Source organism: Odocoileus virginianus, chromosome 9 (assembly GCF_023699985.2).
Source record: "Odocoileus virginianus isolate 20LAN1187 ecotype Illinois chromosome 9, Ovbor_1.2, whole genome shotgun sequence".
In the NCBI taxonomy this organism is placed as follows: domain Eukaryota; kingdom Metazoa; phylum Chordata; class Mammalia; order Artiodactyla; family Cervidae; genus Odocoileus; species Odocoileus virginianus.
Window position 1 is genome coordinate 40,006,968 of NC_069682.1, and position 13,644 is coordinate 40,020,611.

The following is a 13,644-nucleotide window of genomic DNA, read 5'->3' on the forward strand; positions in this document are numbered from 1 at the left end:
AAATGTCTGGTTTCCATATCCTGTTCTGGATTTCACCACTGTCAGATCTGTAAAGCAAATAACTTTGCTGGTGGGAAATGTAAAAAGGCAAATTTGGTTTCATTTGAAGTTTTGATTCTTTATTAAGAGGTAACATTTAAAAAAATGCTTATTAAACACTTTGTGTGATTTGTGTATGTGTGTATGTTTGTTCTGAAAGATAGTTGTTTCAATTGATGTTTGATTGAGATTGGGCTTCATAATAGAAAAATGAAAAACAGTTGCTGTGTGGAAGTTTGACATATGGTTAATAATTGTTCAGCCAGTCTCATCATTACATAATACTTAAGGTTATACGGATTAAAAAAGGAAACAGGTTGCTTAACTCACTTCAATCCTCTTCTTACTCCATGTGTATGGGGTTTAATCCTACTCCTTCTATAATATATGTGCTAACATTGGATGGTGCAGTTGGTGTGTTACCTTTCTGTTATTTATAATTTGTGAAGGTTGAAGAAAAAAATCAAATCACTCTGCTTAGTCAGAGGAGCAACAGACAATGGATCTCAAAAGCCAGAAGGTGAAGCTTAATGATGGCCACTTCATTCCTGTCCTGGGATTTGGAACCTATGCACCTGAGGAGGTAAGAGGAGTGGTTTGGGGTTGAGATATAAATAGTAGTGGATGTGACATGAGAGGAAGGGGACTTGGGTTGTCAAGCATCGAGTTCTTGGGTGATTCTGGGAGGGTCCCGTGGTTTCACTAACGAGGCTAGAACCATGCCCTGTGAAAGGGAGAGAGCATCCAGTCTCCACTCTGCATCAGGGTCTGAGGCTGTGCTCACCTGCAGATTACTCTGGGTTCCCCTCCAGTTTCCATCTCTTTCCCAGCTCGGTAGAAGAGGCGAGACTTGGGTGTCGAGAACACTCACTGTAAGCTGCTTTGCTCTGAGGGGGATTGCAATGGTTGGGTTTCTCTGTATATTTTGTTAGTTCCAGAACTCCTTCCTCCTTCCAAAAAGACATGACCCAGAGAAATGTTTGAGGTAAAATGTCCTGAAGATGAAATGGCTGAAAACTAATGGGAGAAAATTGCTTTTCTACTGTGGGGTGTCTGCTTGGTCCCAGGCCAGACACACTCCAGCTGTGTTTTACCCTGTACTTCTGTTTCTGTTGACTACTTCTTCTGATGGGAATTCTAGTGTCATTTGAGGGGATAAGCTACAGTCTTACAGGCCAGGCTTTGTAATGTATTCTTGGGTTTTGCAGTGTCTTATTATTAAAGTACAGTTCTCAGTGCTTGGACATGAGGGGCTAGTGGACAAGTCTCTAGACTAGAAGCCAGAAAGTTTGCTGTCCATCTGGTCTTTAGAGTATGTAGCTGTGACAAGGGTCTGACTGGTCCTTAAACTTTGTGTCTCACTTCTTCATCTATAAAACAGAAGGCAATATTCAGAGACCCTTTCAAGACAGAAGACAGGGCCTGTTTCCTTGTAGTGCAAAGTGGGATGAGGGGAGGGAAGGGACCAGGCTATACTGAAGCTCATTGGTTCATTCCTCGGTACAGTCCCAAATACCTGAGTATTTAAGAAAAACCAGGACTAGACCCAACAGAGGGAAGTTGGACCAATCATCTAGTTGCTTGAAACAGGAAAGATTCTGAATCACATAAAAAGAAATGGAGTATTATGCAGCATTGAAACCAAAGTTAATCCTGCCATTTGCAACCACACAGATTAACCTGGAGAACACTAAGTTAAATGAGAGAAGCCAGAAATAGAAAGACAAACACTTCATTATCTCTTTACGGGTGAAATCTAAAAAAGTGGAACTCATAGAAGAAGAGAGTAAAGGAATGGTGACCAGAAGTTGAGGACAAGGCTGGGAAAAAGGGAAAGATGTTGGTCAAAGGGACAGACCTTCAGTTTGAGATGAATAAGTCTTGACCCCTGATGTTCAGCATGGTGACTCCAGTTAATAATAATGGATTCTATCTTGAGATTTGCTGAGAGAGCAGATCTTCAGTGTTCTCACAAACACCCTCAAAATTTAACTATGTGAGGTGATGGATCTCCTGGTAGCTTGATTGTGATAATCAATAACAGTGAGTAATTATAAGCAGTACTTATGTTACTTTACCATCAGTGCCATCTGCTGCTGGTTGTAAAGAACCCACTTGCCAATGCAGGAGACATAAGAGTTTAAGGGTTCAATCCCTGGGTTGGGAAGATCCCCTGGAGGAGGACATGGCCATCCACTCCAGGATTTTTGCATGGAGAATCCCTTGAACAGAGGAGCCTGGTGGGCTATGGTTGCCATAAGGTGGCAAAGAGTTGGACACCACTGAAGCAACTAAGCACACATGCGCTTATATGAAAATATCACTTTGTACACCTTGAATAGATACATCTTTTTTGGTGTATTCTGTGTGGCTTCAGTGGTAGCCAGAAGCCATAGAAGCTTCCAGCTTGTTTCTTGATGCTTCTACCATACATCTCATACCTTTGTCAGTTTTGCTTCAAACATCTCACAGGGTAAATCCTATTCATGACTACAACTTTATGTTTAGTACATTGGGTTCTAACAGCAAATCACTGAACCTGGAGGTGGCCTTTGGGTCCTCTAATACCTGTGATCAACCACTAATTGCCTGGGGTTGATGAGTTCCTGGGTGTCCATTTAATTACTGACCAGGAATGTTCAGCCTACTGTCATGGGTTCATCACCATGCATACAGAACTACCCAAAGAAAAGTTGAATCTTGGGAAGATTAAAGCTTGTGCTTTAGCAATCTTTTAACCATGTGAATATGTAAGTACTACCTTTGTTGCTCATGTAGGTACCTAAGAGCGAAGCTCTGGAGGCAACCAAATTTGCTATAGAGGTTGGGTTCCGCCATATTGACTGTGCTCGTCTATACCAAAATGAAGAGCAGGTTGGCCAAGCCATTCAAAGCAAGATTGCAGATGGCACTGTGAAGAGAGAAGAGATTTTCTATACTTCAAAGGTGCTGTGTGTGTGTTGTGTGTGTGCACATGTGGGGAACTGATTGTGCCCAGGTGACTATTGTAAAATAGGATCGTTATTTGGTGACCCATGTTCATTATTACATTCCTAAAGTATTGGAATTCCCTGGTGGTCCAATGGTTAAGACTCAGTGCTTTATTGCCATGAGCCCCAGGTTTAATCCTTGGTCAGTGAAGTAATATCCCAAAAGCCATGTGCTAAGCCCCCCTCCTCCCAAAAAAGTTCCCTGAAGTATTATTAACACAGCTTCCATTCTTTAATCTCTACAGCTTTGGTGCACTTTCCTTCAACCAGATTTGGTCCGACCAGCCTTGGAAAAGTCACTGAAAGATCTTCAACTGGATTATGTTGATCTCTATCTCATTCATTTCCCAGTGGCCATGAAGGTTGGAAATTTGTGTGATCGCTTCTATTTTACTTCTTTTTTTAGAGTGTGTATCAACTTGCATGCATGGTTGAATTAAGATTTGTCTTAGTAGGTTGTAGCGAGGGTTTCACTAGAGTAGAATCCCCCTAATAATCATTCATGATCATCTTTTTACTGAATTTCTTTGAATCCCTTACACACCTCCTGGAGAAAGGAGTTAAAGAATCTCTCAGTGTCTGCCTTAAAAACTTGAGGAAATAGAAACCGCTGAGTTCTGCACACAGTCCTGAATACGACTCCTGAATCTCCAGGGATTTCATGTAACAGAAGTTTGGTGCAGCCATGATGAGCAATGACACAATCTTACATTGAATGTGATGAGTTCTTCTCCTCTTTCACCCTTTCGAGTTGAGCAAATTTGGTGGTGCTCCATCTGGATGGGTCTAAAACTAGCAGACATCCTAGGGACTTGAGAAACCTTGCCTACACTGTTGCTTGTCTTCATGATGAAGTTTCTAGACTGCACTTAGACTTTTAAGAACTGTATTATTATGTAGATGAGAATATCCTGGCAGTCCAGTATTTACGACTCCATGCTTTCACTGCTGAGGCAAGTTGGATTGAGGGAAGGAGTGCAATCCATGTTTGGGGAACTAAGATCCCACAAACCTGAGACAAACAAAACAAAACAAAACAAAAAACCCACAATGAAACTACAACAAAAAACTATGTTATATAGAACTCTTGATTTTAAGTTAAGAATTCTACTCAAGCCATCCTATGCAAAATAGCTTAGAGGACTATGTAGATGGGAAGTCCAAGTCATGGATAGATTTAAGGATCTGCTGTACTCTTCAGAAATGTCTATTTTTTCTATCTCTTATCATGGTATTGGAGGCTTCTCTTGTGGCTCATCAGTAAAGAATCTGCCTGCAATGCAGGAGCTGCAGGAGATGTGGGTTTGATCTCTGGGTTGGGAAGATCTCCAGGAGGAGAGAATGGCAACCCACTCCAGTATTCGTGCCCGGAGAATCCTGTGGACAGAGGAGCCTGGTGGGTTACAGTCCATGGGGACACAAAGAGTCAGAAACGACTGAAGCAACTTAGCACACAGACATATCATGGCATTACTCATGATTTGCTTTATTTTTACTGAACATTGGTGACATTTTCGATTGGTGGCAAATATGGTCTTGGGGCAGCTCAAGGCTCATGGTCATGAACGTTTGAGAGCATGTCTGGATCTTCCACATTCCATATCAACCTAAAGAGAACCTTGCTGGTTCACATGCCTGCCCTAGGGCATCTGATGCTCAGATGGAAAAGGAAGTTTGATTATTTAGTCATATCAAGATTGAAATTTTTATTCTGGAAATTATGTCATGTAACTTACTGCCTTTTCCAGCTCAAGAGAAGCATTTCAAAAGAGAAAAGTAAAAGGAACAGACAAAATCCACAAAAGTCATGGGAATTTCCTTTGAGGACCTAGAAAAACATACTTATTACAACATATATATATATATATATATATATATATATATATATATATATAAAGTGTAAGAGATTAGAATAAGCCTCCCTCCTAAAGACATTGCTTACAACTCCATATATGCAAATCACTTTGCAAATACTAGTATCCAGAATATTATAACACCTACCTCATGAAGGTTTACTACCTGGTGCCAAGCAGCCAGGCTAAATGTAGAGATATTACTTTGTGACATCTCTAAGATGACTACTTCTATTCCAGCCAGGGGAGGAATTACTTCCAAAAGATGAAAATGGAAAAATGATATTAGACTCAGTGGATCTCTGTTGCACGTGGGAGGTGAGTCTGGGGAGAAGAAACTCAGGGGAGGAGCCAGGAGAGGGGGAACCTCTTTCATTTCTTCCACCTGTGAGAATGGGCTGTGGATCATCAGACTCAGCAGTTCATGAATCTTAGGGTTGTGATGCTGGTGTTTTGGGGAGGAAACCATTGCTGGAATGCTCACAGAGAGGAACGAAAGAGGAGAATATGGGGCAGTGAAGACAGGCATCTCTTTCTTTCCATATGATATGTCTTCTCAGGGATTTTTCTAAAGAGGAGATGGTATTTGTTGTTTTTGTGTCACAACTTCTTTTTTTCCTCTTGATAATCAATGCTAATTCTTGATGGGTGACCGTATTGACAGATAATTTTTTGGCATTTATTTTTGCTCTTGCCCATTCTAAATGACTGCTCACCACCCCTTCTTCCCCAGGCCCTGGAGAAGTGTAAGGACGCAGGGCTGACCAAGTCCATTGGGGTGTCCAACTTCAACCACAAGCAGCTGGAGAAGATCCTGAACAAGCCGGGGCTCAAGTACAAGCCCGTCTGCAACCAGGTGAGCAGCTTGGCTCCTTTCCCTCCTGCTCTTCACAACCTCCTTCTTGCACTGGAGCCTGATGTCTGTCTGTGCTCCCCTCCTGTTCATCCTGTTCATCATTCTTTGTGGACAGAATATTCTAGAGAGCAGAGCTTCTGTGAATAAAACCCACAGTGGTATCTCTGTTTGATAAAGTCTGGGTGGAAAAGCTGGGGAGGGGGTCCTGCTAAATTGTGGTGGAGACTGAGGAAAGGTAAAGGAGGCGAAGAAGGTTTTGACTAGTCACCCAGAACTTTGAGGAAGGTGGTGTTTACCTGAGCCTAAAGGGTGTCCAGAAATGGATGTTGAAAGTGCCTGGGAGGGAACTGTGGACAGGAAGGAGGACCACAAAAACATGACATGGGGTGTAAAGAAAGATAAATCAGATAATATTGGTTTAAAATCTGTGTGGGGTTTGGATGGCTGAATCTTTAGTCTTAGTGTTTCAGCTTTTCTGGGTCTTCAGCACTGAAAATGTGCTGATAACTATGAAAGTCATCCAGTTGAAAGGCTGAAGTTAAAGGCTCATGGTGATATTAACAGTCAATAAAATATTTACTCAGAAACATTTACTCATATGTAGAGCTCACCTTGTGATTACTCAAGCTTGGAATAGTTCTGTCATCCATGTCTATTATAAAATTAACTTTTAAGCACACTTTTCTCTATTTTTATCTTGATGTTGATATTTCAAGTTTAAGTTATAGTTTTTCCTTTAGCATTTTTTTAAACTTTTAATTTTCTCTGTTGTATTAATATTACTTTTTCATATAATCTGACACTCTTCTCTGTTGGCATTCTACAGGTGGAATGTCACCCTTATCTCAATCAGAGGAAACTGTTGGATTTCTGCAAGTCACATGATATTGTTCTTGTTGCCTATAGTGCTCTGGGATCCCAAAGAGTAAAAGGATGGTAATGAACCCTAAGAAAGACAACACGGTGTTTACCTAAAATTCAGTTTTTGATGAAATGGTTTAAATCATACAGTACTCAGTGGTCAGGAGATAACTCTCATAGGCAGGGGAAGAAAGGGGAAGGATGGACTGATTTCTTCTCTGTTATCTTCTCATCACCCAGACAGTTTCTCTACACTGTATTAGCTTGTGTGAAAAAGGTGTTTCTTGTCATGTCTGACTCTTCGTGACCTCATAGTCTGCAGCCCACCAAACTCCTCTGTCCATGGGATTTTCCAGGCAAGAATACAGAAGTGGGTAGCCATTCCTTTCCCCAAGGGATCTTTCTGACTCAGGGATCAACCCAGGTCTCCTGCTTGTAGATTCATCAATTACATTAAAATCTGTATATAATCTCCCAATTGAGACCAGAAACCCAAGCTTATGTCATGATTTTGCTTATTAACTAATGAACGCATTTCTAAAAATAGATGATCCAAACCTCACTTACCTTATGTCTAAAGTTGGGACAATAATAACTTCTAGATCTGTCATGCTAGAAAAAATTTCAATTTGAACCAATTATGTAAACATCTGTAGGACAATAATGATGAAATAAATGACTGTCATTCTGGGACTACTCAGGTTTTATCAAAGCTTAGAAAAGTAACATTACAAAATTTTCTGGTATTTTTCTTCTCTTTTTCTACTCATGGTCTTGATTATCAAAGAAAAACAATCTCTGAGGAGTAAAGGAAAAATTCCACGAGTTTGCAGTCCTGGTTTCAACTCAATCATGAATCTGAATTACACGCTGAACTTTGTAAACACAGAATGGGATGTGACCCAGTTGAGGTTCTGATTCAGTTTGTCTTCAACTAAGTCATGGAATTTGTATTTCTAACAAGATTCCAGGTGATACTGATGATACTGGTCCCTGGACCACACTTTGACAAGCACTGGTCTAGAGTGGACTTACTTGGTCTGTTTGAGAAGCCTCTTTAGAAACTGAGAATTTAGTCTCAGCTCCTCAGCATTTCTGAATTTCCTTCCAGGATGAACCAGAGCCACCCCGTTCTCTTGGAGGATCCGGTTCTTTGTGCCATTGCCAAAAAGAACAAGCAGACCCCAGCTCTGGTTGCCCTTCGCTACCAGATACAACGTGGGGTTGTGGTTCTGGCCAAGAGTTACAACAAGAAGCGGATCAAAGAGAACATACAGGTGATGATGAGCAGGGCTGTGGTCAGAGGGATCCTAAGGAATATCCTTCACGAGGGTCATTCTTTGTCCATCTCTCAAGACTGTTCTTCCCTGTGCATGAACGCTTTGTGTGTATTCCTGGTAGTTTTCTCCTCTTGATGTGGCAACAGGAAAGGTGGCATGGCTGGAGAGGGTTAACGTTGGACAGATGTGTGTGCTCAGTTGCTTAGTCTTGTCTGACTCTTTGTGACCACATGGACTGTAGCCTGCCAGGCTGATCTGTCCATGGGGATTCTTTGGGCAAGAATACAGGAGTGGGTTGCCATGCCCTCCTCCAGGGGATCTTCCCAACCCAGGCATCGAACTGGAGTCTCCTGCATTGCAGCCAGATTCTTTACCATCTGAGCCAAGGTTGGGCAGATAACAGAGATTTATTTCCAGTGTTACTTCTGCAATTTATTTGTCACCTTGTGCAAATGACATCTTATTTTCTTTGTTCTCAATTGATGAAATTGTGAATTTTTAGGCTGTTTGGACTGCTCCAACAAAATACCACAGATTGAGTGGCTGAGAAAAAATTGAAATTTCTTTCTCACATTTATGAAGCTGGAGCCTTGAGGTCAGGGGACTTGTGTGGTTGGGTGAGGGCCCTCCTTCAGGTCACAAGCTTCTCCTTGTACCTTAACATGGTGGAGGAGAGAACAGAGTATTTCCATGAATACTAACAAGATTTCATCTTCATACATTTAATTTCCATGAGTTTCTGCCTTTGAGCAGCTCCTCTTCAAGACTTTGTCCACTTTAGCTAGGTTGTTTCTATTTCGACTTCTGTGTAGGAGATGAATATTGTCCCCTTAGTGTAGCTGCACAGAAAACTCTTCAGTTTCAGGATTTAAAGTAGAGATCAGTTATGATTCTCTTGATTCTGTGGTTTGACAATCAGCCCACACTCAACTAAGCTGTTGTCCTCTTGGCTGGGCTCTCTCATGCATTTGCAGTTCAGTACAGAGCAGCTTGGCAGTTCTGCTTTAGCAGGTGGATGTGGCTCTTGTTAGAGGAGCCTGCACGCTACTCTGAATAGTTTTTCATGTATGTTTGGCTAGAGTGTGGTCAACTGACTTGGTCTTTGTCTCAGCACAGTGCTGTGATCCCAAGTCAGTGATTAGGGAAAAAATCCTCTTCCTGTCTGGGCTCAGATCTGGCTCAGCACTTCTGGGAAATATCACTGTTCAATGCCATAGGTTACAGGTCAGGCCAAGTCAAGGGGGATGGAAATTGTCCCCTGATCAATTGTTTCCGTGTTTCCACTTAAATTTGGTTCTGTAATCTAGCTGGAACTGATTATCTAAGATAATATGAAAATAGATACATACACCTTTAGGTATATTTAAATGTAAACCTAAGGTTCCATATTTCCTCACAGATTTTCATTGTCAACTCTGTCATATATCAAGTGTCCAGAAGTACATTTCTAGTGTCTCTCTTCTATTTAACTATTCTGTTTTCTGCAACATGTTATTAAAGTGGAAACTAAGTATGCTTTTCAGAATGATAATTTTTTATTTTTTAAGAATGTCCTGACTGCTTTTGTTTAACTCTCTTTTATTGAAAATTTAGGATCACTTTACCAACTTCTGGGGAATAATACATGCTCAAGTCTTTGGTTCATGTTGCATTGAAACACTAGATCACTTTGGAGAAAATGAATTTCTTTACAAAATTGAGCTTTCCATTTCATGATTATGATGTGAATTTTTAATTATCTAGGTGTTCTTTAATGTTAAACATTTTTCATAACTTTCTCCACAAATGCATTTACATAAAGTTTTTGTTAGATTCAGTCATAGATAATGAATAGTTTAATGTCAGAGTCTTGAATAGGCTTTCACAGGGAGCCTCCTTCCCACAATGCTTCAGCTGAATGTTGTCACCCTTAGAGCATGTTGGGGAGAGTTAATCAGTTTAATGTTAGCTCAGGTTGAGGTATTGAGTCAGGAGTGTCCAAAGGCAATGTGTTTGGAAAAAGAAGATTTTAGTTTGTTTTCTGTCACAAGTGATTCACTTAGAAAGATAAGGGACTGATGTGCTGTAATGTTTGTGAGGTGGACAGAGAAGGAGAAGGTGTGGGAAGGAGAGGTGAGAACTCAGCAGAGGGTCCCAGGTTGTTCACCTGGAAGCTGAGGACAGACATGGCTTCCCTGTCCCCTCCTCATGTCTTTATCCAGCTGGAAAGTCCTCCAGTCCCCAGCAGGGAGGCTGTCTCCTTGGGGAGAGGTTAATGTGATTGTTCCTTCCTTCCAGGTGTTTGACTTTGAACTGAGTCCAGAAGACATGAAAGCAATTGATGGCATCAACAGAAATATAAGATATAACGAGATACTATTGTAAGTGACTTGCAGATATTTCACACATACACTGTTTTCTGTAGCATGCAGGTCAGCAGGAGGAAAAGCTTTTCAAAAACTTAATTCTGGGAAGAGAGTCCTGATTTCCAGTGTAGGAGTAAACCAGGGGCTTCCTACAGACCTCAGACCAGAGGTTTCCTCCAGAGCTCCATCTCTGACCAACAGAAATGTGACTTGGGCCCAGGACAGCCCATCAGTAGAACCCCCAGATTTGACATCATGGTGATTTCACTACACTGTGTCCCTAATTGCTATCCCTAGTGTATCTCCTCTCAGGGCAGAGGGACCCAGGAAACACAAAGTGTATAGTGCCTGTAGCCCACTATTCTTTCAGGGACCTGTGAACATGTTTCATCTTTAATTCTTTTTGTATCAAGGGAAAATGATTATATTAATAATTGCTGTATAATAATGAATCCATCATGCATTACATTCATGTTTTTTTGTTGTTCAGTTGTAAAGTCCTGTCTGACTCTTTTTCAACCCCATGGGCTGTAGCCTACCAGGTTCTTTTGTCCATGGGATTTCCCAGGCATTTCCCTCTCCAAGGGATCTTCCCAACCCAGGGGTTGGACCCATGTCTCCTGCCTGGGCAGTGGGATCCTTTACCACTGAACAACCTGGGAAGGCTGCGTTGATGTTTGCCCATGTACAATTGTGAAATGTTATGTTAATATTTTTCTGGAGGGGATCCAGGCAGGCCAATGTGCATCAGTGGTCCGAAGTCACAGGGGACCTACTTCCATCCCCTCCCCTAAGGGTCTGATGGGTTTTCTCCCTAATGGGCATTTCTTCTCCAAGACATTATCCATTTATTTCAAATTGATCTCTTCATTGGCCTTTTCCCCTATTCCAACTCCCATTTCCTCATCCTTATAATTTCACAAGACTGAATTACAAGTAGGTCATTAACTGACCCTCCAGTGAGTGACTTCTGCATCCTTAGCAGGACATGCCCAGGTAAGATCGGCTGGGTGTTGGTTTTTTGAGTCAACACTTACCCCACTGTAGCTTCTGTCCATCAGGGGTACATCCCTTTGGAAGCCCCTATCACCTGGACTTTGACTTAGTCACTAACATCCAACTCCAGCTGCCTAACTACTGAAGAATGCGATCAGGATCGAAGAGACAGAATAGAAATTTGGAAGGGAGTTTTGAGAAATGAGAGTACAAATTATTGGCAAAATGAAGATTTATCTTCAGTGAAAGATCTCAAAACTGCCCCTGTTGTTGCAAAGCTATATCATGATTCTAAGAAAAGATATGATACTTGGAAAAAACATGGAAAGCTCCTCTTCTCTACTCAAAGGCTTTTAAGTTCTCAAAGGCTTTTAAATTCTATGTTCTCCATCATTAGGCCGTGAGTGCCTATCTTTGTGGGCTCAACTGAATAGCACAGCTCCTGGAACATGGAATTGCTAAAAATGCACTTTATAATGAATTGAATTTAAAAGGACACATTAGAATGAAAAGCACAAATATGGAAAAAAGGAAAAGAGCAGTAATACTAATTGCTGAATAACCAGTGTTTTAATATATTATAAAGTAAGAAAATAATGATCCCACTTTGTGCTGTGCGATTATTGAGGTGTACATGGTATCTCTTCAACAGATGAGAAATTCCTTAATGGAGACACCCTGTATTTTGGGGGGTTCTCAGTATCTGCTTATCCATGGATGTGTGAAAAAGAGCAGCTAATTTGTTCACTGTGACTCTTCTCATCATCTAGGGACAGAAGTTCCACCTGTGTCTGAAATGATCCCCACAGTTAGTCCCGTGTCTTGTGTTCTCATATAAATTGTAACCTGAGTCAAATTACCTGTCATTGTAGAGTGAATATTACATATGAATGTTGAACCTGGACATGCAGGTGCTGTGTGCACATGGAGCAGGCATCTGCATTTGTGCTTGTTGGGGGAGAAGGAGGGACCTTCTTGTAGATTTAGAGTTTTATCCCATCCTGACCACATTCACAGAATAATGTTCTCTATGACAACATGACTGATTTAATAAGTGAATCCTCCTCCTTCTCTTTCAGTGGTGTTGGTCACCCTGAGTTTCCATTCTCTGAAGAATATTGACTCTCAGCTCTCACTGTGGTTCTTTGAGAATGTCTTGCTTCTAGTGTGGTGAAGAAGATTTTTGTACTTGGTGGAGGTGCTTAAATGAGGTGTCTGAAGTTTTGAAAGCTTGCTTTTCCTTTTAAAACATTTAACACTTTATGAAACAATAAAGACTTCAAAGTAAGAATACTTCTTTCTTTCTGATAATTAAGGTAATACATACAAATTACAGGAAATTAGGAAATAGAAGGCAAAGGATCAAAAATAAAAATAAGCTGTGATTAGCCATTTTAATAATACTTTGGTGCATTTTCCTATACAAATGTGAGGTTTTATTTACGAAGAGAAGGAATCTTCAATCTACAGGTTGTATACTTATTTTTTAACTTAGTATAATTATTTTGGTAAGTTAAAAATATGACTTACAAATCCAGCATTATATTTTGCTTACTGTAAGGCAGCAAATCTTATTCACTTAATTTCTTAATTGTCTGCCTAGAAATTGTTTTATCAGTAGATATTAATTAAAATGACAAATTATTGAGTTGATAGTCTAGTGGAGGCTGAGACTGTGAACAAGTCAGGAATATTTATCCGTTAGAAAAAGGTAAGTGCCTGTAAGAGATATTTCTACACAACCTCTCTCATTTCTGTATATCTGTTAGGCAGAGGAGCCAGCTATACTTCATCCCACACAACTTCTCATTTGTACAAGAAAGAGCCTTGAAGCATAGAGATAGTGCTCCCTGCGTTTCTCTGGAACAGAAAATGCTAGTCAAGGAAGTATGAGCATTCATGTAACATTTAAGGGCCAGCAAGTCAGCTGATGTGGGTGGAGTTTAGTGAGTTGGGGAGAGAGGAGCTGAAGAGAAGGCCAGAGAGCCAGTGGGGCCATGTGTCCCCACTGTGAGGACAGAGTGGGGGTCTGTGTCATGTAGATTTTTGAAAGGACTTTACTCTGAGAGAAATGGAGAATTACATTTTGGGTTTTGAGCATAGTAGTTACATGAGGTGATGTTTTTTAAAAAGTCACTCTGTAGAGGAACAAGATGGCACATGAGTAGGTGGACGTGGAGCACATCTCTCTCCTCAGATACATCAGGAATACACCTTCAGACACAGAAGTGCATACAGAACACCATCTGAGAGCGGACAGGAGGACCTGACCAGCGGAAAAGAATATATGGAACCACACAGAACTCCATAGAACAAAGGAATGAGGGGGAAAAACTGGAGTGTTAGTAGGACTGGACCTGCCCTCAGCGCATGGGGGAAGTGAAACGGGTTCAATCCCCACAGCGGGGCAATCGTCTGAGTCAG

At 41.0% G+C, this 13,644-nt stretch overlaps 1 protein-coding gene across 1 annotated transcript; it reads left to right on the top strand.

Annotated features, from left to right (window-relative positions):
* The first annotated feature begins 351 nt into the window (after nt 1–351).
* Nucleotides 352–12,511, top strand: LOC110127514 (prostaglandin F synthase 1-like). Its single transcript, XM_020877775.2, has 9 exons — nt 352–622; nt 2,818–2,985; nt 3,275–3,391; nt 5,123–5,200; nt 5,616–5,738; nt 6,565–6,674; nt 7,711–7,876; nt 10,157–10,239; nt 12,300–12,511. The coding sequence occupies exons 1-9, from the start codon at nt 539–541 to the stop codon at nt 12,340–12,342; spliced, it is 972 nt and encodes a 323-aa protein (XP_020733434.2). The 5' UTR covers nt 352–538; the 3' UTR covers nt 12,343–12,511.
* The last annotated feature ends 1,133 nt before the right edge of the window (nt 12,512–13,644 follow it).